The 26410-nt window shown below is 40.2% G+C and overlaps 1 protein-coding gene across 1 annotated transcript; it reads left to right on the top strand.

The window, feature by feature from the left end:
- Positions 1–88: 88 nt before the first annotated feature.
- Positions 89–20736, top strand: hspa9 (heat shock protein 9). Its single transcript, XM_048543506.2, has 17 exons — positions 89–386; positions 1814–1872; positions 6464–6551; positions 8713–8894; positions 8998–9122; positions 9437–9510; positions 9909–10015; positions 12552–12714; positions 15252–15344; positions 16431–16640; positions 16919–17146; positions 17351–17455; positions 18212–18329; positions 18641–18735; positions 19059–19151; positions 19277–19417; positions 19618–20736. Exons 1-17 carry the CDS (start codon positions 330–332, stop codon positions 19690–19692), a joined length of 2013 nt encoding a protein of 670 aa, XP_048399463.1. The 5' UTR covers positions 89–329; the 3' UTR covers positions 19693–20736.
- The last annotated feature ends 5674 nt before the right edge of the window (positions 20737–26410 follow it).

Raw genomic sequence — 26410 nt, 5'->3', positions numbered from 1 at the left:
GCCTTGAGGTATCACGCTCCCTGCTCAGGCACGGTGCCGGTGAGAGCCTGATGGGAGGGGGCGGGGACGGGAGGCCGGTCCTTCCTCTCACCGCCCCTGACGGCAGCAAGTGAGCACGTGGGGCCGCCGGAATCTTCCAGAAGCTGCTCGAGCGGTCGCGCCTGCCCAGAGCCTTGCTTGCAGCGCGAGCCCGCGGACACCCCGGAGCCGATTCCCGAGCGGACCCGCCTTCGCGTCGCTGCTGCTGCTTCTGCTTCTTCTTCTCCTCTTGCCCACTCCGGAGCCGCCCGGACCCTCATTCCGCACGGACAACCCTAGCAACCACCGCCATGTTGTACCTGGTGCGCTCGGCCTCTCGGCGCCTGGCGGCCGTCGCCGCTGGCGCGGTAAGCGAAAGGGGAATTGGGCGAAAGGGAAAGGTGCCGGGGGAGGGGAGTGTGGGACTCGCTGGAGGAGGCATGTTGGGGCGCGGCGTGGGGCGGGCAGGGAGGAGGATGCCGAGGCCTCGGGTCTGAAGCCGGGCCTAGGCCTCTCGCTCCCAGGCGCCCCGTTCCCAGCCCCACTCCGCTCTTTCTATCTCCTTTTCTCTCTGTGTCTCTCTCTCTCTTTTTTCTCCCCTTCTCCCGGATACGGCCCTGACCTTCAACACGCTCCTCCCGCCCTGGCCGTTTTCTGAATCCCGGAGACGCGACACAGCTCCTCTCTTTCCCATCTCCCCCCCCCCCCCCCCCCCCCCCCCCCCCCCCCCCGGCCTTTCTGGGTCCAGCTCCTCGTTTCCCGACGGTTTCACTTTCGCACACGGAGCCCCAACAAGAGCGAGATTTCAGCTCCGTGGACGAAAAAAAATCAGAAATTGCTGGAAAAGCTCGGCAGCGTCTGTGAAGAAAGCGTCAAGAGTTAACGTTCCGGGTCCGGTGACCCTTCCTCGGCTCCATGGGTCCTGGCGCCTGGCTTAGGTCCGAGCGATCCCCCTCCTTCACCACCGCACCTCCCCCCAACCCCGACCCGAAAGAAAATCATTCAAACCACGAGGGTCACGTTGTGAGCAGAGATTGGACAAATTTGGTGTTTGTTCACTTGAATGTAGAAGATTGGTAATTTGACAGGAGATCCAGAACACGCAAAAAGTATTAGTTTTAGGCAATGCGTGTGTGTTTGAAATCATGAAGATACTCCAAGCAGGAGAGTGGGAATCGGCCATAATCTGATGCCGCACTCTTGAGGAAGGATCATTTGATCTGAAATGTTGACTCTGGTTTCTCCCCATGGATGCTGTCAGACCTGTTGAGCTTTTCCAGCAATCTGTTTTTGTATCTGATGCAATGACCTTGATGCATTAGAATGGTGTCCATTCACTTCTGAAAGCTAGGATTAAGTTTAATCTGATTTGAAGTGATGACTCTCAACTAACTATTCAAATACAGAATCTCAGGAATATACATTTAACGTTAGTTATCCTTAAACAGCCTTAAAGTGACAAGTGCCATCACTTGTGACTGTTGCACTCTCTCAACCTCTTCTCTATGACATAGTGAGCCACACCATACCTTTCTGCCGCTTGTGTTTTTTGAAGAGTGACTTGATTCTTAGAGGGAGATGTTAGAATTGGGATAAACTGCAGACTTAAGTTTTTGTCATTAGCAAATATCGTGGGGGAATTTATTAGTTTCACCTTAGCATTTCTTTTGCAACTATGGTGCAGTTTGGTGTTGCTCAACAGCCCTTCCTTATAGGAAAGGCTTAATTGGTCTCTGCAGTCAGAAGTGAAAGGGCAAATTATTAAGAAGTGTTAATGCTAAAATTTCTTTTTTAGGGCCATTGGAACGGATTGAGCCAGGATGTACTTCGATCATTGGCAAGGCGCAATTATGCGTGAGTTTTTAATTGGGTACTCAGTAATGTAATTTATCTTGTTCCTGCCTGCCAGTAACTATCAATATTAGTATGAGCTTATTATTATAATAACACATAATTTTATGTTGTACATAATCAGTGAATCAAATCTGTCACGTCAAGATTCTGAGGTTAGCAGTCATAAATGCACAGTATCCCTCTCATGGTTCAGCTTCTTTGCTTAAAGACTTGTAGCCTTGAATCATAGTCATCTGTTTGTTGGTTTCAAAATGCTGATGTCTCCTTCAAGGACTGAGGAGTAGCAGATGGAGTTTTATTTTGGTAAATATGAGGGATTGCAGTTTTGCAATGTAAACAAGGACAGAATTTGTACAATTAATGGGTAGTTTTGCAGAACAGAGACCCTCTGGGTTCAGGTACATAATTCTTTGACATTTGTGTCAGATAGACAGTGTGGTTAAGAAGGTATTTAGCATGCTTGCCTTCATCGTTCAGACCTCTGACTTTAAGAGTTGGGCCGTCAGGTTGTTGCTGTACAGGATGTTGGCAGGCCTCTTCAGGAGTACTATATGCCTATTTGGAAGATGTTATTAAATTGCAGAGGGTTCAGAAAAGGTTTACCAGGATATAGCCGAAAATGGAGTGTTTGAAATAGACAAGAAAGACTGACTTTTTCACTGGACTGTAGGAGGTTGTAGAGTGACCTTATTGTGTGGAGCATATAAGGTGAATGACGATGGTCTTTTCTCTAGGATGGGGGCATTCAAAACTAGGCCACGGGAGTATTTTTAAGGTGAGAGTTGAAAGATTTGAAAAGGGCATGAAGGGCAACTTGGTTACAGAGTGGTTTTTGTGCAGAATGACTTTCCAGAGGAAGTGCTTGATACAAGTACAGTTACAACATTTAAAAGACATTTGGATAAATTCATGAAAAGGAAATGTTTGGAGGGATATGGGTTAACTGCCTGCGGTGGGACTAGTTTAGTTTGGGAATATGGTTGACGTGGACTACTCGGACTGATGGATGTGTTTCCATGTTGTAATGACTCTGATTTGTGTTCTAAGTGAGTTGGAAATTTTAAATGTTTTGTAGGTGTGGAAGACATGGAAAGGATGCTTAAAGCCCACTTTAGATTGATAAAGCTTCTGAAGAGCTGAACCTGTCAAATTTTTGGATTACTGCGAGGAGAGTAATGTGTCTCCCATTCTGGTGTTTGGTGCCAGTGCCTTGTGTTTATGACTTTGCGATCTGCCTTTGTGTGACCATGGGTGTGTCGTCATTGAATTTTTGCAGCATTATATTTTTAAAAAAATCTTACTGGTTTTAATCACTCTTCGAGATAGCCATATAGCACGGAAGCAAACACGTTTGGTCCAATATGTCCACATCAACCAGATATCCTTATTTGGGGTAGGCGATGGCCTAGTGGTATTATTGCTGGACTGTTCATCCAGAGACCCAGATTATGTTCTGGGGATCCGGGTTAGAATACCGCCACGGCAGCTGGTGGAATTTGAATTCAGTAAATATGTGAAATGAAGAATCTAATGATGACTGTGAATCCATTGTCGATTGTTTGGGGGGGGAAACCATCTGTTTCACTGTTCTCCTTTTAGAGAAGGAAACTGCCATCCTGACCTGGTCTGGCCTACATGTGACTCCACATCTACAGCAATGTGGTTGGCTTTTAACGCCCTCTGGGGAATAAATGCTGTCTATCCAGTGATGTCCTCATCCCATGAATGAACTTTTAAAAAAAAAAGTCCCATTTGGCCCATATCTCTTCAAGCTTTTCATATTCATATACCCATCCAGATGCTTTTTAAATGTTCAGATAGTACCCTGTCTGAGGCTAGTGCACATGAAAGCAGGAGTAAATCAAACAAACAGTCAAGGCAGGCAGGAACAAGGTAGAGAACGAGGCAGGACTGATAAATTAAACCACTTATTTCAATGCAAGAGGCAGATCAGCTCAGGTTTGGAACATGGGACTTGGATATCAGAGCTTTTGCAGGGATGAGCAGTTCTGCCAGCTTAATGTTCCAGGGTATTGATGCTATAGTAAGGTAAGAAAGAGTGGACATGACAGGAAGGGGAGTGGTGTTTTTTGTTAGAGCTAACATTATAGATGCACTTACAATTCCAGGGAGTATGTCCGGTGAATTTATTTGGGTGGAACTGAGAAATAAGAAAGTGATGATCACCTTATTGACATTGTATTATAGACAATCTAATAGTCAGCAGGAAGTTGAGAAGCAAATTTGTAAGGAGACCTCAATTATCTCTAAGAATAATAAGGTTGTAATGGTAGAGGATTTTAGACTGGGGCTGCCACAGTGTTAAGGACTTGGATGGTGGAATTTGTGTGCACAAGAAAATATTTTTATTCAATATGGTCATGTACCTACAGGAGAAGGAGCAAAATTTGATCTCTTGGGAAGTGAGGCAGGGCAAGTGACTTGGGTGTCACTGGAGGAGTATTCCCACAAGAATATAAGGGCAGTTTGTGTATACTTGAGGGAAATCTGGAGAGCGAAAAGGGGGCATGAGATAGCTTTGAAAAATGTAGTTAAGGAGAATCCAAAGAGATTCTGCAAATACGTTAAGGGGAAGAAAGTAACTAGGGAGAGAATAGGGCCCCTTAAAGATCAGTAAGGCCACCAGGTGTGGAACTGCAGGGGAAGGTTGAGATACACTTGAGTATTTCATATTAGTATGTACTTTGGAAGCCAGAGAACTTGGGGAAATAAATAATGATATCTTGAAAAATGCCCATATTACAGTGAAGATGGTGGTGCTGGACATCTTAAAACACATGAAAATGGATAAAACTCTGGCATGTGATCAGATGTACCCTAGAACTTTGTGGGAAGCTAGGGAAGTGATTGCTGGGACTGTTGATACAAATATCTCAGCATCAGAACCCACCAGTGTGGTCCAGAAGACTGGAAGTTGACTAATGTGGTGCCATTATTTCAGGTGGTGGTAAGGAAAAGCTAAGGAACAATAGACCAGTTAGCGTGATGCCAGTGGTGGGTAAGTTGTTTAAGCAGATTCTGAAGGACAGGATTTACGAGTATTTAGAAAGGCATGGACTGATTAGGGATGTCAACATAACTGCATGGGAAATCGTGTCTCACTAACTTGATTGAGCTTTTTGAAGAAGTGACAAGGAAGATTGAAGGTCGAGGTATGAACATTGTGTTTACTAGCTTCAAAAAGGCATTTGACAAGGTTCCGCATGGTAGGATGTTGGCTGGGTTAGAGGATTTGAGCTATAGGGAGAGGCTGAAGAGGCTGGGGCTATTTTCCCTGGAGCGTCAGAGGCTGTGAGGTGGCCTCATAGAAGTTTGTAAAATCATAACGGGCATTGTTATGGTGAATAGTCAGGTCTTTTCCTCAGTTTGAGGAGTCCAAAACTAGAGGAGATAAGTTGAAGATGAGAAAGGAAAGATTTAAATGGGACCTAAGAAACAACTTTTTCCACACAGTGGTGCATGAATGGAATGAGTTGCCTGAGGAAGTGGTGGAAACTGGTACAGTTATAACAATTAAAAGGATGGGTACATGAATTGGAGGAGCTTGGTGGGATGTGGGACCAGATTAAATTTGGACATCTGGTTGTCATGGAGGAGTTGGATCGAAGGATTTGTTTCAGTGTTGAACATCTGCCTCTGAGACGCCACCATTTCCACTGGCAGCTCATTCCGTATCATGCAGTACCTTTTGTATGGGAAAATTTGCCCACCAAGTCCACTTTAAATCTTTTTTCCTTCACTAGAAATCTATCCTAGGTTCTTCCCAGCTGCATATTTGAGCCCGTGCGAGTTTTCAGCAACGTTATAGCTTCGTGGTCATTTTAATGATAACCAACTTGTAATTTTCATACCTTTTTTAAAAACAAAAGTCAGTTAACACTTTCACAGCTTGAGGTTTGCTTTAAAAAGATACATTTTACCAAAGCATTTTGTTTTGTGCTTTTCAGGACAGTATGCAACAATGCCAATTAGAGGAGCACCATATTTAGAACATGTACTAAATATTTGGCAAGTGCAGTGAACCAAATGGCTTTCGCATGTTTTATTGTGTAGAATCAGGTGTAATGTGTGCTCATGATAACAATTTGTGGAGCTGGATGAACACAGCAGGCCAAGCAGCATCTTAGGAGCCCAGGCCTGCTGAGTTCATCCAGCTGCACACTTTGTTATCTCAGATTCTCCAGCATCTGCAGTTCCCATTATCTGTAATGTGTGTTCATTTCCTTTTTACAAAAAAAAGGGATCTGTTTATTGCATATAGATTCCAGTAAGTGCAGGTGTAGTCAAAAGCAGTACTGGAATTTGAATTTTCATTCTTTGAATCATCTGTTCAGTAGCATGATGACTATATGACCTAGAGCTTTGCCAAAATAAGACACATAACAATGTTATGTGACAGCAGATGATGTCAGGATGGAATTATGCAGGGTCAGTTCTCATTCATAACTAAATATCAGTGTGCTGACTCTTTCAAGCTCTTGTTTAGAATAAATGTTACATTTTGCTTGAGGGTTATAACCATGAAAGAACTGAAAGTGTGGGTCCATATTTGTACCTTGATGTTTTTCAGGTCTGAAGCTATTAAAGGTGCTGTTATTGGAATTGATCTGGGGACAACCAATTCCTGTGTTGCAGTAATGGAGGGCAAACAAGCAAAGGTAGGTTATCGCAACTCATCGGTCTTCAGCGGTGAAGTACTGAAATACTCTTCAGCATTCTGAAAATATTGACAGGTTCTGTCTGTACAGATTCTGATGTACCAGCTGAGCATTTCTGAATCTTTTCCAATACAGTATGTTGGAGGTTTCATAGACAGGATGAGTTGGTGAAGCGGAACTGAGTGTTGACGAAATCGGAATCAATTGTGTCATTGAGCTATAAGACTCAAAGAAATAGGATCAATAGTAGGTTGTACGGCCACTTGAGACTGCTTTGCCATTTAGCAGACTCATGATTGATTCAACATTCCTCACTTCTAGTTTCCTGTGTTTTCCCTTTAAGGCTTGATTTCAATGAACATAGAACATAGAATAATACAGCACAGAACAGGCCCTTCAGCCCTCGATGTTGTGCCGACCTGTGAACTAATCTAAGCCCCTCCCCCTACACTGTCCCATCATCAAGTATAGTTTCATATGAGTGTAGTTTCAACCAGTTTTGCCTTTGTTCATGAGTCCATAACTAGTGATCATCCTCCTGAGCATTCTCTCAACTGCCTCCGATCAAATTATATCTTTCCTTAAGAAAGGGGATCCAAACTGTCCACGGTACTTAAGATGTGGTCTCACCACCATGTTGTACAGTTGCAGTAAGACATCCTACTGTTACACCCCAAATCTATAACATAAGGGCCAACATTCCATCAGCACTCCTGATTACTGTTGTGCCTGTGTACTACTTTTGTGTTTCATGCACAAATACCCCCACATCTCTTTAATTTGCAAATTTTAGGAGTTCTTCTCCATTCTAAATAATACTGTTGTTTTGTTCTCCCTTCCAAAATGGATAGTTTTGTGTTTTACCACATTGTACTGCATTTGCCACTTAAATTATCAAAATCCTTAAATTTTTTTGTATCCTTCCCACAGTCTATCTTTCTGCCTGTCTTTGTTGTCTGGCAATTTGGCTATGGTAGATTCACTCCTTCCTCCAAGTCATTAAATATATTTTGTAAACAGTTGCAGTCTTGGTACTGATGCCCATAGAACTCCACTGGTAAAGACAGATCTCCGTTCTGAGAAAGAACCGCCTTATCCCCACTGTTTCCTGCTCATAAACCAATTCTCTATCTACACCAACACCACGGGCTCTTATAACTTACCCTTTTGTGAGATACCTTGTCAAATGCTATAGATTGAATAAGAAGCAAGAGGTTGGAATCTGGAGTGAAGGATGTGGTAGAAATGCCCTTTAATTTCCAGAATGCATCATTTAGGGAAGTTGGTGGTAATAGCCTCTGCAATTCCAGACATCAAAACATTGCATCCTTCATAAGCACTGCAGAAATATCCATGCTGATGGTATAAATCAATAATCTGTTGTCATCAATTCTTCCTACGGGGGCATCTTGCCTTATTTATGCAGTTCAAAAATATCCATTACTTTTAAGTTATTAAATCTTACTTCAGTCCTCTCTGCTCTAGTGAAGATTGTTCTGACATTTGGCGTGATCCTGAAACGTTTGAGCAATTTGCAGGCTATTCCCCAACTCTAATACTGCACAACTGTAAAATTCTGCTACCAATGCATTCATCACTGACATCAAATATAATGTGATAATGTAATACCTTCTCTTTGATCTACACTTCATTTCTCTGAATCTTGCATTTCATGTTTAATTTTGAATACCCCATTATACTCTTTGGGATAGTTTAAGCTCTTTAACTCCAGAAATTGAACCATTGGTTGAAAAATTGATGCTCAGAGAAGCAGTAATCCTTTGTATTGCTGATAAATAAGTCTTGTATTAAGGCTACGACTATGAAAAGTTCCGTCAGCTAATGAATTGTAATTGGTTCTTGAGTGGATGTCTCGGGAGTGTGATAAACTTTTGTATCCATTATTGGACTAGAATTTGTCTTGATGGTTTTTCTGTTAAATATCCTGACCTAAGCTTAATCAGTTAGTTAAGACTGCACCACACAGAAAATTCTGAATGCTTATGCTCATTGGCACAAGTCACTGATGTATTGTCGTGGCATTTTGAGAGTCCAGTCTGAATAGGAATAGTTTTATTTTTGTGCACAGCTTTCCTTATAGGACCCAATTACTGTGTGTTCCTGTTGTTTAAATGCTGAGATATTTTGTGCTATGTTCCAGGTTCTTGAAAATTCAGAAGGTGCCAGAACAACTCCCTCAGTAGTTGCTTTTACAGCTGATGGTGAACGTTTGGTTGGGATGCCGGCCAAAAGACAATCTGTAACCAACCCTAAGAACACATTATATGCCACAAAACGATTGATTGGGCGACGTTTTGATGACCGTGAAGTGCAGAAAGATATGTAAGTTTAACTTTTTTTGACAAAATTCTTTCTTATAACCTTAAGGTTAATATTTTGATTCTGTGACAACAGTAAATAATTTCTATTTACAAATTATTTGTAGAAAAAATGTGCCGTATAAAATTGTGCGTGCCTCTAACGGTGATGCTTGGGTGGAAGCTCATGGGAAGATGTACTCTCCGAGCCAAGTGGGGGCTTTTGTCCTGATGAAGATGAAGGAAACAGCAGGTGGGAACAATAAAGGCCAAGCTTTGAACCTGTTCAAGTTTAAAACCTTGCATTTGGTAAAGAGTCAGAAGTTTTGTGTCTGTTTCAACTTAGTTAAGGTTTTCACATTTCAGTATGGTCAATAGATTTGAGTAGTTTGTGTAAACAACGATGTTATCTACTGAATACCGACTAATCTTGGATCAGTTTCCTCAGGCATTCTTGGACAACAGTAGAAATCTGTCCTGAGGTAGCATTTTTGCTTTACAATATCATTTAAACAAATATGGATTAAGTTACATTGAAAGATTCTGATGTTAACTTTCTGCTTATAGAGAGTTACTTGGGACAGACGGCAAAGAATGCTGTTATTACAGTGCCTGCATATTTCAATGACTCGCAAAGACAGGTAAAAACAAAAGATTTTTAAGTTAGTTTAATTGTTTTTGAATTTACTGTTTGCACGTTCATCGTTGCTAAGAAATCACATAGCACTTTGGCTTCATAAGTGAAATAAGCTGTCTTTTGAGACTGTGCTCTGCTTTATTACATCGTAAATGCATTTTAGTTCTACATGTCCTCAGTATTACACCAAATGTTGACGGTTAAACAATGGAGATCTTATACAAAGATGAAAGGAGATTGAAATTTCCAAGTTTCAAGGTCATGTGCTTTAATTGTGGTAGAAAATGCTGGTAGCTGTATGTTCACAATATTCCAATTTATACCATAGTGTTTTACTTGCTGAGACAAAAATGGATACATTTATTTACGCCTTCGATAATTATGACACTGTGTCTTATCTAGGCTACGAAAGATGCCGGACAGATCTCTGGGTTAAACGTTCTGCGAGTCATCAATGAGCCCACAGCAGCTGCTCTTGCTTATGGATTAGATAAATCCGAAGACAAAGTGTACGTAAAGAGTAAAACTTGTAATTTGTAAACAAATTTGTCTCCTTTTTGAAGGGAAAAGGACTGCCATTTTTCTTTTCATTGCCATTTGTCTCCTGCAGTTGTACTGGAGTCTTTCGGGGTGAGCTATATGTTGACTGCACAGCATTCATTTCTTGCTGTCTATTAGTCCATCATGGTATCCAGTTGCACATATCAACGTCATGTCCAAACTGCTGGTTACTAGTGCAGACTTCACTATCAGTAGAAAACAATAACAAGTCGCAGTTAGGCTTTGTTCAGAAGCATTACTTTTTCTTCCCTTTGCTATCACTTTCAAAGTAGGAAATTAGCTTGCACTGTTGTACTGCTATAGCCACTCCCTTGATTTCCCACAACATGGTACTGTGATAAGAAAGCTTATGGAGAAGAGGCTTTGTATGTTCTGTATATCATGCAGAATGTTTGCCTGTCCTGTGTAGAGTGATAGAACATGGGTCACCAGAGAGCTTTGAAACCCTGTGATTAAGCCATTTCTGAATGCCATTTTGTAGTGATTTTGCACGTCTGAAGGATAGTCCCAGTGACCAGTGGTGATGCAGTGGATTAAACAGCAGGCAAAATGTTAGCCTGTTTGTGATTATGTGGTCTTTGTGATCCTCACCAATTAAAAGGAATAAATCTACACCCTAATTTTTAGAAAAATCGTAACGTGTTTTAAATTTTAATTTATGGACCAGTAGCTTCTCTGCTTGTACAACATGAGCCTTCAAGCTCCTTGTGTTTTTGGATAGATAAATTTAGTGTTATCTATAATTTAAGGGGTGGATGTACCATGTAGATGGTACGTGGTTTGGTATAATATAAATTTCAGCAAATGGGTCATTACAGATTTATGAAGGTCAGGTAGTTTCTGGCTAATCTGTTGTTGTTACATGAAGTTAAAAGCATTAGAGGAAGGTCTGTTATTTGTCAAAATTTGTACAAAATACTGCAGTAATCCTCTGATTAACTGGCAAAATTGAGAATATGTGGAATTGGAGGTAACCTTTATAGAAGATGGTAATTGGTCGAAATGACAAATGGGATGTCTTCCCTGATTTCTGTGGGGTTTCTGTTTATCAATACAGATTAAAGGTTTAGCTGCAGAAAGTCATAAAACCGAAGATTGAAGGTAACGTTAAATTGCAGAGAAATATAGCCTGAGTGGATAACCATTGGAGTTCATTGTGAATAAAGGCTCTCTCTGAATGAGAGTTGGAACTGTATATTTTCTGAATGCTACGTGCCTAGAGTTGTGGAGGAACAGGATGTAGATGTCCTTGTACACCATTCAAAAACTAATGATGATACTTGAAGTAAATACAGCTCTACCTTTTTAGTATGGGAGATTCAGATTTGATAGCGGGGCACTTTATTTCAGTTGCATGGCACTCCAGTCGGATTGGGCATTTAGTTTCTGGAAAAGCGAATGGCTTTGGAAAGGGGTGCAGTGCGGCTTAGCCAGATTGCTACCAGGGCTTGAAGCATTAAGTTTTGGTGATGTTGCCTTGCATTTTGAAGGTTGAGAGATGGTCTGAAGTCTTCAAAATGATGAAGCTAAATACAGAATCATTTCCTGTGGTGGGGTATCCCAAATGAGACATTTGCTTTAACTTCACCTGTATAACTGTCAGGATAGGATACTTTACTGTCAAAGGAGAAGAGCTGACATGTCAGCTGATGGGTCTTCATAAAAATGATGAACTTGTAAATGAAGAAAAGATAATTTGACTTTATGTTGGTCTGAAATAATGGGCCATAAATATCAGTTGTCTACTAATGGAATAAAACGTTACAGGAAACTTCTTTACACTGCTATTGGCCTGACTTTCATATGCTAATGATCAAAACAGACTGTGTCAGTGTCTGGTACCTGGGGATTTCTTTGTGTGGCCATGCATTGATGCGCGTGTGCGCACACATGCACATGTGTGACTGCACAGCCATACACAATCTAGGGGGAATATTTGTTAAAGTAAATGGTACCAGTGCATTTGAAGAGAAACTAAATATGTATATGAAGGAGAAAAGATAAGCAGGATATATTTATTGGAGTAGGTGCCAGCTTGTGTGGTCGTCCATTGATTTATTGCGCTAACTCTTCTGATTCTATGCAAATAGGGATGTTTTAGAACTTACAGGAGTAAAATAGGAAATTTCTTTTTCTACACAGAATATTGGAAATTTGCAACTCATTCAAAAAGCTGTAGATGTCCTGTCAATTAAACTTTCTAAACTTGGCTGGATATTCTTTTGCTAGGTAAGAATATCCAGGTACACACAATGTTTGGGTAATTGGCATTCAGATACAGGTCAGACAATTTGTGTTAGAACCGCTGATCCTGTTTTATAATCAATGACTGAAGTATTGTAAGTTAAAGTAAGTCCTTGTTTAAAAATATAATAGCTAAAGTGAAGCTCTCAAATTACCTGTTGATTTGCTTATAATAAACTCATAAGAACTGAATGTAGTGTTGAAGTTTCTGTTTCATTGAACTTGTTTGATATCTTACAGCATTGCTGTCTATGATCTGGGTGGTGGTACCTTTGATATTTCTGTACTGGAAATTCAGAAAGGAGTTTTTGAAGTAAAATCCACAAATGGAGATACCTTCTTGGGAGGAGAGGACTTTGACCAGGCCTTACTCAAGTACATCATTAAGGAATTCAAGAGAGAGGTTCGTATTGACATTTCCTTGGTATTTAAAAAAATAAATTGATTGAGCTAGGTCTTTAGATGTATAATTTGGACTGGTTTCTCACTAAAAATTAGTATCACAGCTGTTATAATAATCTTACTGATACCACAGCAGTACATGTTATTGTCTGTAGCTACTGTCTCTTGACATTCAATAGCATTAATGTCGCTGAATTTTACACTAATACACAGTATTTAAACAGTCATGGAGCTGTACAGCCTGGAAACAGACTCTTCAGTCTGACCCATCCATGCCAACCAGATATCCTAAATTAATCTAGTCCCATTTGCTAGCATTTGGCCCATATCCCTCTTAAACCCTTCCTATTCATCTACCCCTCCTTTTAAATGTTATTTAGCAGCCTCCACCACTGTCAATGGCAACTTATTCCGTACATGCACCATCCGCTGTGCAATAAAGTTGTTCCTTAGGTCCCATTTAAATCTTTCCCTTCTTGCCTTAAACCTATCCCTCTAGTTTAAGACTATCCCACACTGGGGATAAGACGTTGACTATTCACCCTAACAATGCCCTTCATAATTTTATTAACATCTATGAGGTCACCCCACAGTCTCCAGGGAAGATAACCCAGCATCTTCAGCCTGTCCCTATAGCTCAAATTTCCAACCCTGGCAACATCCTTGTAAATCTTTTCTCAGCTATTTCAAGTTTCACAACATCATTCCTATAGCAGGGAGACCAGAAGTATTCCAAAAACTGACCTAACCAGCGTCCTGTACAGCTACAACATGTCCCCCCAACTCCTGTACTCAGTACTTGACCAATAAAGGCAAACATACCAAATGCCACCTTCATTTTACTGTTGACCTGGGACACCACTTTCAAGGAACTATGAACCTGCACTGCAAGGTCTCTGTTCAGCAACACTCAACAGCAACACTTACCATTAAGTGTATAACACATAGGGATGTGGGGGATTTACATGTGAAACATAGAAAGCCAGCACAAAGGTGCAGCGGGTAACCAGGAACGCTAATGGAATTGTTGGTCCTTAATTCAAGGAGGCTGGAGTATAAGAATAGAGAAGTCTGATTGCAATTGTACAAGGTATATATGTGGACCCAATACCACATCTGGAGTACTGTGAGCAGTTTTAATCCCCTTATTTAAGGAAAGATATTATTTTATTGGAGTTATTTTAGGCGAATCGAGGTTTATGGGGAAAATGCAGGAAAGTGGTATGTCAGATTAGCCCTGTTTGTATTGAATGACAAAGCAGTCTCAAAGTAGGGAATGGCCTACTTTAATAACTTTATTATGACTGTCCTGAGGGTTACCATTTGACCAATAACTGAACTGGACTAATCAAATAAATACTGATGCTGCAAAAACAGGCCTGAGCCTAGGCATCCTGCAGCACCACTTGATTCCCCAAAGCCTAACAACAGTCTACAAGACGCAAGTCACTGTGATGGAATGCTTTGCAGTTGTTTGGATGAATGCAGTTCCAAAAACACTTACACCTTAACATGATCTCAAAGCAGCCCACTTGATAGGTACCGCATTCACAAACATTAATTCTCTCCTTCACATCCCTCAGTAGCAGCAGTGTATATCATCTACAAGATGTGCTGCAGATATTCATAAGACTCCTTAGACTATAGCTTCCAAACACCGGACCACTACCATCTCCTGGAACAAAGTCAGCAGATACGTGGGACCACTACCAACAAACAAGTTGACCTCCAAGCTAGTGTGACTTGAAAATATATTCCTGTTACTTCACTGTGGTTGGGTCAAAATCCTGGAACTCACTCCCTAAAATCTTATGGGTGTGCTGATGCCAGATGGACTGCCGCAGTTTGAAAAGGTAGCTCACCACCTCAAAAGCAGTTAAAGCTAGGTATTGCATACTGTCTTATTTTTACCTATTGATGACTGGTTATTTAAGAAATTTGAGGAGTTTTATTAAGAAGCAATGACAGTTACATTCTGGTTGCCAAGAATAAGTGTTTAACTGCATTGATTCTAAGTTTGGCTTATATTTTTAAACATTAAGCTGCTGATAGCTTTATGCAATTACATTTCGTTTTCAAGCCTTAGCAACACAATAAGCCAATTACAACACGACATTCCATCAGTTAACCATAACTCTATTAGCAGCAGATTCAAATTTAGCTGTTATGACATTGGCTCAATCACACTCTTTTCTTATATCCACATAGGTTAAAAAAATTGTGGTGCCCATTTCCCATGAGTGAATAAACAAAACAAATTGGCAGCACCTTCCCCAGGCCCGAGATACATAGCCTGACGATGTGTGAAAAATGCTGGCCAGGCTTTTGCATTTGGTCTCTTTTGCTGCTTTGCAGGTGTCCCAAGTGTGTGTCATCCTCCCTGTAAACAAAGGCTTAGTAATATTGTTTATCGTTAGTACTTTTGGGCTGATTAGTTTTCTCATAGGTTTGTAAAGTTTAGTATTCAGATGTGGTAAATCTCATATTTGGCTTGTTATCCACAATACTGCTTTCTTCAAAGTTTTGTTTAATTTTTAGTCTGGAGTAGACCTCACCAAGGACAATATGGCGCTCCAGCGAGTGAGAGAAGCTGCAGAAAAAGCCAAGTGTGAGCTGTCTTCATCCCTTCAGGTCAGAACACTTTCTAGTGGAATAATTATGCACACACATCCATCACAAAAGCTGTTGTCTTTTTTCTTCTTTTTGTTTTGATTCTGTTTTTCAAAGAATATGCTGTATAAAGGATGAGTTGGCCGTTGGTGGTTCAGTGTGATGACACGTTGAAGTCTTTGAAGATGCCTGCTGAACAGTTAGACTTGAATTGACAAATTAAAGGATGCGAAGTTGCTCAAGTGGATAATTTTATACCTATAGGCTTAATACATTTGAGTGATAATTATTCACCCTTGCATGTGTGAATTGTGTGAAATGCTAATTTTAGGAGCACATTCACAGGGCTTTATATGCAAAATAGAGCAGAGGCTAGAACTTTTGAGTGGACAATACCAGAATTTGAATACAGCGCACACCTTCCTTGTGTTAAGGATTGAATTAGCTTGGAAACAGTGAACTACATCAATGCAGTTTTCTAACAGAGAGCAGCATCATCAAATGCTTCTTTTGGTTTTGTTCAATCCTTTTTCTGTGCCCTTGGGAAATGTTTACTCAACAATTGGGTGAAGTTTAGTTCCAAAGGCTTGAATTAATTTTTAAATCTCAAACTGGATTTATTTGATGCTGTTCAGCGTGCTTTTCCCACGTTAAGTTTTACACAGTATCCAAGTTAGTTTCTTGTGGACGTAACTACATAACACAAACTTGTGCATTAGTCTTAGAGAAACATTGTTTGCTCTGATTGCTGTGGCAAAGGTAAAATGCCACCCAAATGGGGCTGGGGGATTTTTTTCCACTCGGGTAGAGCAAACTAAGAAAGTATGTTCATTGCTGTTTCAACGATTATACTTGCAGTTTGTGTATCCCATTTTTCACCGTTACTTTATCACTTAATACTTTGAACTGGCTCCATTTGTAACTTGTAGTCTAACATCTACTTTGCTGTATTTGACACCTTGAAATAAAATGTAACAGTGCTAAGCTTGCATCCAGTATGTCATGTCTTCCCATAGACTTGACTATCTTGTAATCGACAAGGAGAAAGTCTGAGAGAACGCAGTATCCTCTATTCTAATGCTGATTATTTCCTTGACGTTTTAACAGACTGACATCAACCTTCCTTACTTAACAATGGATGCTTCCGGACCAAAACATCTGAATATGAAAATCACTCGTTCTCAGTTCGAGAACATAGTTGCTGATCTCATTAAGAGGACCATTAGTCCCTGCCAGAAAGCCATGCAGGATGCAGAGGTCAGCAAAAGTGATATTGGCGAGGTCATCCTGGTGGGTGGAATGACTAGAATGCCAAAGGTAAGTGACTTTTAAGGTATTCGGGTTGGTTTAAGGGTGTTCCGGTGCAGCTTTGGTCTCTTTTCGTTTTGGCAGAACAAAAACGGTTTGCAAGCAAGTGAAGCCCATAATATTAAAATGTCTTCTGTTAGATGATTTCTCTAGATTTTACTTTAGGAGCAGGCCTTGGAATAGTTGCCTCAATTTGTACAAACATTTTAACTGGTGTCTCATGTGAATTAAGTAAAAGAATTTACTTTCAGTGATTTTATCTTGTTCGATGTTGCCTTCCTCTGTAGGTCCAGGCAACTGTTCAGGAGCTATTTGGCCGTTCCCCGAGTAAATCAGTGAATCCAGATGAAGCTGTAGCTGTTGGTGCTGCTATTCAAGGTGGTGTGCTTGCTGGTGATGTCACAGATGTGCTGCTGCTTGATGTTACACCCCTGTCACTAGGGATCGAGACCCTGGGTGGTGTTTTCACCAAACTTATTAGCAGAAATACGACAATTCCAACAAAGAAAGGCCAGGTATAAAGTTCAGTAATTTTACCAAGGTTTTCACATGAAGAATGTTCACTCATCAATGTTGAATATCTTTTGAAGTTGGCATTCTTGATAATTATACTAACATCATGACTTGGTGCCAGGTATATTTTAAAACTCCGGCTTTAATATGTTAAACTCCCAGTTTAAATACATGGTGAATTATATATTGGTTCATATGAATGTTAGGTCTTTTCTACGGCTGCAGATGGACAGACACAAGTTGAGATCAAAGTGTTTCAGGGAGAACGGGAGATGGCAGCTGACAACAAGCTTCTAGGACAGTTCACACTGGTGAGTCCTGCTGGAATTCATCAGACTGCATAATTGTCTTTTTTAATTGGGAAGTTGATCTATATCTTAATATCATGATTAAATGAAAATGTACCGACTTTGTAGTCAGAACATGTGGCTCACACCAATTTGCATAGTATTTTGAAAATATTTCTTGAAAACTCTGAAATGTGGGGCAGATTTATGGCTGACTCTAAATTTATTTTCATGTAAGAATTGGTATGGGTTTATTGCAAGAAGTACTGTATAGTGACCCTCATTGTAATTGTAGTGTTACCAGAAGTCTGCCTATCTTAGAATCATAAAAGGAAATTCCAATGGATGCTGGAAATCTGAAACAAACACAGCAATGCTAGAGAATCTCAGCAGTTTGACATCGTCTATTTGTGGAGGGAGAAAATTGATGTTTTGAGTCTAGTGTGCCTTTTCTTTAGAACAGTTCTGAAGAAGTCATACCTAACTTGAAACATTAACTCAGTTCCTATCTTGAAAGATACTGCCAGACATAAATTTCTCCAGCATTGTCCAGTGTTGTTTTAGAATTACAAAGGTCAGACATGTATGATGTAATTTTCTGCACTGAGGTTTTGTACAGAACTGCAGGAAAAAAAAATGAGCAATTGAAATTTTCCTTCCTGGAATTGGAATTGTTTGTGTTGCCCAAAATATATGAAAAGTTTTTAAATGCTTTTAGGGCTATTGAGAAGATAACTTGACTCAGTGAATGTGAGATCGGTAATTGATGTCTTTTGCTAGGTTGGAGTGCCCCCAGCTCCACGTGGAGTTCCACAGATTGAAGTTACATTTGATATTGATGCCAATGGCATTGTTCACGTTTCTGCAAGGGATAAAGGCACAGGCCGTGAACAACAGAGTAAGTACTGACTCAAACATTATTTGTGCATGCAGTCACTACATAGTCAGCAGCACTTCAGCTTCTACTCATTTACTAAGTTGTTTGAATTTATAAAAAACCTTTAACAAGGAATGTAGAGGTGAAACATTTTAAATCTTGTCTCGCTCACTTCTGTGAAGTGTAGAATATTAGAAAGGGGGATCCTATATACATTGGAATGTTGACTTGAATTGCCTGCTAGGTTGTGTAAGCAAATTTTGATTGGCTAAATGGTGGTTTCTGATTGCAATTTTTTCTTTTTTGAAATGTCAAACTCTTTTCAATTCCAGTTGTCATCCAGTCTTCTGGAGGGCTGAGCAAGGATGACATTGAGAATATGATTAAAAATGCAGAGAAGTATGCTGAAGCAGACAGGAGGAAGAAGGTATGACAACTGTAGGATTAGTGGGTGGATGGAAAGAAAGGTTTGAAAAATGTGACAAAGTCAAGGCTTTTGTGTTTTTATAAAGTGAGTTCTTTGTGTTTAATTTCCATTCTATAGATCACTTTAAATTTCAGAATCTAGGCAATAGCTCTACTTAAACTTATGATGTTGAAGTTAATTACTGTATTTTTAAAATTATAGTTTAATATTGTGAATATTTTTGGTAACTAAAGCAATGACTGTTTTTAAAGCACTTTCCGCTACTTAAAATTTTAAGTTTGTTCACTGAAACCAGATTTAAGAATTCTTCCCTGTCCCCACAGGAAACTGTTGAAGCAGTGAACAGTGCTGAAGGAATTATTCATGACACAGAGTCCAAAATGGAGGAGTTCAAGGATCAGCTTCCAAAAGAGGAGGTATGATTTTAATGTTAACTGCTGGATAAATGAATGGATGATTGATTTTTAGGGGTTGAAAGAGTCAGCTTCAGTATTGACAACTAATGCTTTTACGTCAACATGAGTTTATTTTGTTCCACCAGTGTGACAAATTGAGGGAGGAAGTTACAAAAGTGAAGGAACTGTTGGCTCGAAAGGATTCTGAAACTGGTGAAACCATCAAAGCAGCAGCATCCAACCTACAGCAGGCATCACTGAAACTTTTTGAGATGGCATATAAGAAGGTGAAGTATCAGTATATAGAATTAAGATGACCGTCAGCCAAACAAACTAGGAAAGTGTACTATTCAGCAGTAGTTCAGTAACGCTTTCATCTTAAGAAACCGACTGAATTAATATAGCTGGTCAAGTTTAATTGTATTCATAACTTTGAGCCTAACCTTGAAAAACATACACTGATGAACTGCTTTTTGCTGATTTTCAGATGGCATCTGAGCGGGAGAGTTCAGGCAGCACGGACAGTGGAGAAAGTGGAGACAAGAAAGAGGAGAAACAATAAAAAGCCTCAATAATTGATTAATGAACTGGGAGGGACATAACAAGCTTGGGAGTGGCAGAGCAAGAAGAGATGTTTTTCTCCTGAGCGGATTTGCACGATAGTCGTTCTAATACTGTATTTTTGCAGTATTCTATACATAGTTACTCTTTATAAAAAGTAGAAGTATCAGCATTTGAGTCTCTTATGTTGTTGTCTTTCATCTAATGTAATTCACCTTGTGTAATTGCTGATATACAATAAGAGCTAGACTTTATGGTGGATTAAATAAACTTTTGGTTGTAGCCAAGTTTGATTGTAATTTCCAATATATAAGTTTTGAATTGAGTATTTGATCCTAAACAGGATATTGAAGCTCACTTACCACTGAGTTCTCGCCATAAATTCTCTGTTCAGCTTTGAGAGAATTCACAAAAGGCACCTGCAGATGTGAACTTTTTCTGCGCTAGGTAATTTCCTGTGTAAAGCTGACATTGTGGTGATTGAGATACTTTGATTGCAGTTGCAATTCTAAAATGGCTGCCAGCACTTATTTTGCCGCTTCATGCTAAACTGACAAAGATTTTGGCAGGCACAGGAAAAATAAATGGAATGAAACTGCAACTATAATCACGTGAAAATATCATCATGGTTGAACATCTTTTTTCAGTTTGTTACTGGTGATCAGATTGAAGGAAGGGTGTTGGTGGGACACCACTGTCATTTAATGGGATTAGGATCTTGATCTGAAACTTTGCCAAGCTGCAGCACTGAAATGATGAAGGCGCAGATGCATTCAATTAGTTGAGTTTATGGATCCTATAGTAAGCTGCATAAATGCCTAATTCTTGACGCATTCTGGCAGTAAAGAATCTCAGATTTTACTTGATTTTTATTCTGATTTATGTAAATTATGTTGAAGATTGGAGGGAAAAGGAGCACCTGCTAGTTCACCTGCCAGTGAATTGAGTTGAGAAATTTAAACCAAATTTCCCACTGTGAATAGCACTGGCGATTATCAGCCTTGTGATTTTCTTTTTTAAATAAAACTTAAGGTGAAATGTCCAACCTGTCTTTTGTGACCTTTTTTATATTCTGAGTCATGTGACTTTCTGATTGAAATGGAGATACTTAACTGATTTCTATAAAGTCAATATTTCCATGTTCCAAGCCAAATCACCTTGATATTTTTCAGTAGACCAGTAGGAAGTCAAAGCTGTGTTGCAGTCCATACATTGAGATTTTTTGTCACTTACTCCACATGGAGTCTCTAGCTGATGAGGGAAAGGGCAACATATTATTGTGCTGAGGTGTGTAACCATGAAGACAAATGGTGACAGCAGCTTAGCAACCAATGCCAAAACAAAGCAGCAACTTTTTGTAGAATTTGCACCTCCATGTGCAGCATGGGGTAAAATCTACTTCATCAGCCATCATTGAAGGTGTGCCATATGAGGACATACAACCTACGAATTATTTTCAGATTGAATGTCCAACAGCTTTTTTTGATGGAAAAGTATGGGAAGCATTTAGTGCATGTTATATTGTGGTAAAAATGTGTGAATTGTAATTCAATGGGACAGAAGGTGGCATCTCACTGAAATGAGCACTGGTAGCCAAATAGCTGTTTGACTAAATTTGAGCAAATATAATCTATCCAGTTAAAAGATTGTGAGGGGCAGCATGGTGACTCAGTGGTTAGCACTGCAGCCTCACAGCACCAGGGACCCGGGTTCGATTCCAGCCTTGGGCAACTGTCTGGACTTTGCGCATTCTCCCTGTGTCTGTGTGGGTTTCCTCGCACAGCCCAAAGATGTGCAGTTTAGGTGGATCAGCCATGCTAAATTGCCCGTAGTGTTCAGGGGTGTGTGGGTTATAGGGGAATGGGTCTGGGTGGGATACTTCAAGGGGCAGTGTGGACTTGTTGGGCTGAAGGTCCTGTTTCCATGCTGTAGGGAATGTAATCTAATCAAAGCTTATGCTGATGTTTCTATCTGGCTGCACTGTTCCAACAAAGTACAACGTGAGTTCGAGGAACAACATGGTGGCTTAGCGGTTAGCACTGCTGCCCCACAGTGTCAGGCCCTGGGTTTGATTTCAGTCTCTGTTGTCTGCCTGTGTCTTTCTCCCTTTGTTTATGTGGGTTTCCTCTGAATGCTTTAATTTCCTCCCAGTCCAAAAATATGCAGGCCAGCTGGATTAGCCGTGGAAACAGTGGTTACAGGACTGGGATGGGATGGGCTTTGGAGGTTCTCTGAGCCTGATGGGCCGAGTGGCTGACTTCTGCACTGTAGGGATTCTATGATGAATACTTTTTTAGCTTAGGTGCTTTGATATCAAGTCCTAGAAACTATAAATTCCACAACCTGAGCCTGCTCCTACAATGTCCTTCATTTATGTCAGATTCTCTCTTCCCCCTACCCTGTCTTACCCCTGTGGCTTTGTCTTGCTTGATTTGTTAATTGTTCTCTGAGTAGAGAGAATTCATTTTCATACCTTTTTACACTTTTCTTACATTTGTATTTCTCTTTAACCACGATTAAGAGTTCCTTTGTTTTGCACTGGAACTCCAACCATCTACTTCAGTCAAAAGTTTCAAATCCACTATTTTCTGACCCTTTTAAGTTCTGAATAAGTCCTATCAGACTCACGTTAACTCTGTTTTTCTCTTTATGGATACTAGACTTAAGTTTCCAGTATTTTGTATCTCGAATCCATCCAATTGGTATATAATGAAGAATCAATATTCAGTAATCAAATTTTATCTTTTGTTTAACTTGTTGTCCTGAACTAATAAGTAGGAACTGATTTTTTTTTTGCCCAATTTAAGATGCTACTGGTGTTTGTTTTTAACTAATAAATGTATATTTCTAACATTTAGAACACATTAATTTTATAAACAGGTGAAGATACTTGTAAAATTGTTCTTGCTGAAATGTTGCATCATGAGCTAAGTTTCAAGATATTGTAGTCAGTAACTGATGTGTAATTTTCCATCTGTATTCCTTGTACTATTACTGGAAACTGTTTAATTCTTTGAAGGGTTTAAGCAGCAAAACCCCAAAATATTGGATGATTCCTTCCTCTGAAGAATTCTGAGGGATTTTGAGATAATGAGAGTGGAATTAAAAGAATATTGCAAATGTTTAAAATTGTTGTGCAGTCACAAAAACAAGCTAACAATTCTTACGATGTTTAATGGTGCGGCTTGTCTCTCACTCTTTCGTTGACCATCCACAGATGAAACCTTCCAAGTTATAAGCATCAGACTGAGACAGTTTAAGGTTTGAGAGCAACTAGAGGTGAGCTCACCAGATATTGTGCGGTTGAACATGGTGGAAAATTAAAACACGGATATAAAGACTGTGTGGCATTTTGAACAAAAATTCAAATCATGCAATAATGAAAAACTGATCGGGCATCCCCAAAGCCTGATCAAAGGGTTCAGAAGGGTGTTTATTTTTCAGCCAAAGGCTAAACAGAAACCTAAGAATTCTTAATGGCAGGGCATGGTTCAAGAGTGAGATAACCTGGTCAGGACCAGTGAGTATTTAAAAAAAATCCCAGATGTATTTTTTTTTGTCTCCAGTTTTGGGTTTAAATCCTGTTTCTCTTAAAAATACACAATCTTACTAGTCTCATAAAATGGCTAAGACAAGTTGTGCTTGCATTTCTAGAAGCTTCTTAACTCCCCCTATGTTTTGTCAACTTTAACTGGACAAAGGAAAGCCTTAAAACCCATTGTGCTCAAATGAGCACTAATGTTTTTACATTTGACTCGTTCATAATGATTCTCTCCAATAGGAGAAGGTAGACAAGCTAAGATAGACCATTAGCACCTGAAATGCTTGTTACATTACATTACTGTTATGGACCTGCCCAGGCCAGCTCCCCTCAAAATATTTTAACGAGGTAGCCTAGACCCGAACATACGTTTGCCTAAAAAATAAGCAAAAATAAAGTGCTTTGTTCCAGAGGCTTTGCAACTGTGATTGTGCTTAACATTAAGTAGTTTGACCAATTTGTTTAACATGCAAAAAAAAGAACTGGTGAGGTAATGGCCTAGATGTTTCATCTCCAGATTATTTTATCCAGTTCTAATCTAGGGAGCTGGGATCAAATCCCACCAAGGCAGCTGGTGGAAATTGGATTGCGGAGGAATGGAATTGTGGGAGATACAGCAGTTTGGATCGGAAATTGGCTTGCTGAAAGAAGACAGAGGGTGGTAGTTGATGGGAAATGTTCATCCTGGAGACCAGTTACTAGTGGTGTACCACAAGGGTCGGTGTTGGGTCCACTGCTGTTTGTCATTTTTATAAATGACCTGGATGAGGGCGTAGAAGGATGGGTTAGTAAATTTGTAGACAACACTAATGTCGGTGGAGTTGTGGATAGCGACAAAGGATGCTGTAGGTTGCAGAGAGACATAAATAAGCAGCAGAGCTGCGCTGAGAGGTGGCAAATGGAGTTTAATGCAGACAAGTGTGAGGTGATGCACTTTGGTAGGAGTAACCGGATGGCAAAGTACTGGGCTCATGGTAAGATTCTTGGTAGTGTAGATGAGCAGAGAGATCTCGGTGTCCGTGTACACAGATCCTTGAAAGTTGCCACCCAGATTGACAGGGCTGTTAAGAAGGCATACAGCGTTTTAGCTTTTATTAATAGAGGGATCGGGTTCCGGAACCAATAAATTATGGTGAAGCTGAAAAGCTCTGGTGCGGCCGCACTTGGAGTATTGCGTACAGTTCTGGTCACTGCATTATAAGAAGGATGTGGAAGCTTTGGAAAGGGTGCAGAGGAGATTTACTAGAATGTTGCCTGGTATGGAGGGAAGGTGTGACGAGCAAAGGCTGAGGGACTTGAGGCTGTTTTCGGTAGAGAGAAGAAGGTTGAGAGGTGACTTAATTGAAACGTATAAAATAATCAGAGGGTTAGATAGGATGGATAGGGAGAGCCTTTTTCCGAGGGTGGTGACGGCGAGCACGAGGGGGCATAGCTTTAAATTGAGGGGTGAAAGATATAGGACAGATGTCAGAGGTAGTTTCTTTACTCAGAGTAGTAAGGGTATGGAACACTTTGCCTGCAATGGTTGTAGATTTGCCAACTTTAGGTACATTTAAGTCGTCATTGGATGAGCATATGGACGTACATGGAATAGTGTAGGTTAGATGGGCTTCAGAACGGTATTACAGGTCGGCACATCAAGGGCCGAAGGGCCTGTACTGTGCTGTAATGTTCTATGTTCTACGAATTAAAAATCTTGAATTGTGAGCCCTGTGATAAACCATGAAACCAATGCTGATCATCAGAAAAACCCACCTGGTTCACTAATGTCCTTTTAGGGAAGGAAATTGCTGACTTTATCTGGTCTGGCCCATATATGATCCAGACCTACAGCAATGTGGGTGACTCCTAACTGCCCTCTGGGCATGCATGCTGACCTAGCCAGCAACACCCTTATTGCATGAATGATTGCTTTTTAAAACAAGGAAGAGCTTTGAATAATAACTCTATTGGAAAGTTATTTGAAGAATACTTCTGAAGAACTGGTTCTACTCTGGTCAAACTAACTGCTCTGAAATCAACCAAGATTGGCTGGCTATATTTTATAAATTTTGTAACAAGTTTTTTTGCTGTTGGCTTTGCAGTGTGATTGTGTTGGTTGTAATTCTGACTGTTAAATGTTGCACAAGGAGATACTGCAATAGATGGGATAAAATTCCAACTCCTCATTTTTTAAAACAAAAATCATTAACAGGATGTGGGTGTCATTGGCCAGGCCAGCATGTATTGTCCATCCCAGTTGCTCAGAGGGCAGTTAAGAGACAACTGCTTTTTTGTAGGCCTGGTGTTACATGCAGGCCGGACCAGGTAAGGATGGCAGTTTCCTTCTCCAGTGAATATTAGTGAACCAGATGGGTTTTTCCTGGAAATCAGCAATGGTTTAATGATCATCATTAGATTCCTAATTCCAGATATTTATTCAATTCAAATTTCAGCATCTGCCATGCCAGGATTTGAACCTCCCAGGGTCTCTGTAGTAATAGTCTAGCAATAATACCTGTAGGCTATCTCCTCCAATTTTATTCCCTTGCATTGTTGTAAAGGAAGCTAAGGAAGAGTTGTAGATATTTTTATGCATTATGTTCAGACGCACCTCTGGAACAAGTGGCACATGAAACTGAGCCAGAGCTAGAGGTACCACCCACACAAACCCCCATAAGAATTGTGGATGTGTTTATTAAAAAAATCATTGAAAATGCACATAATGCAAGAAGACTGAAAAAAACATATTGCTATTCCAAAACCAGCTGGTGGTAGGACAAATAATGGAATTTTAAAATCTGGTATATTTACTCAAAATATAAGGGGAAAACCATATAGAACATAGAACAATACAGTGCAAAACAGGCCCTTCGCCCCTCAATGTTGCGCCGACCTGTGAACTAATCTAGTTCCCTCCCCCTACACTATCCCATCATCATGCATATGCTTATCCAAGGACTGATTAGGGACATTTAATGTGGCTGAGTTAACTACATTGGCAGGCAGGGCATTCTGCACCCTTACCACTCTCTGAGTAAAGAACCTGCCTCTGACATCTGTCTTAAATCTATCACCCCTCAATTTGTAGCTGTGCCCCCTCGTACAAGCTGAAGTAATCATCTATTAAATCCCCTCTTAGCCTCCTTCTCTCCAAGGAGAACAGACCCAAGCCCCTCAGCCGTTCTTCATAGGGCCT

This window comes from Stegostoma tigrinum, chromosome 13, assembly GCF_030684315.1.
Source record: "Stegostoma tigrinum isolate sSteTig4 chromosome 13, sSteTig4.hap1, whole genome shotgun sequence".
NCBI lineage: Eukaryota > Metazoa > Chordata > Chondrichthyes > Orectolobiformes > Stegostomatidae > Stegostoma > Stegostoma tigrinum.
Note: the sequence above shows the minus strand (reverse complement) of the source record. Positions and strands in the feature narration are given on the sequence as shown.

What these genes read in the sequence shown, in the direction of transcription:
- hspa9 (XM_048543506.2), top strand. Translation starts at nt 330, where the DNA reads ATGTTGTACCTGGTGCGCTCGGCCTCTCGGCGCCTGGCGGCCGTCGCC. An exon ending in CGGCCGTCGCCGCTGGCGCG is followed by an intron (nt 387 to 1,813) that starts GTAAGCGAAAGG and finishes TTTCTTTTTTAG; the next exon opens with GGCCATTGGAACGGATTGAG. An exon ending in GATAAATCCGAAGACAAAGT is followed by an intron (nt 10,016 to 12,551) that starts GTACGTAAAGAG and finishes GATATCTTACAG; the next exon opens with CATTGCTGTCTATGATCTGG.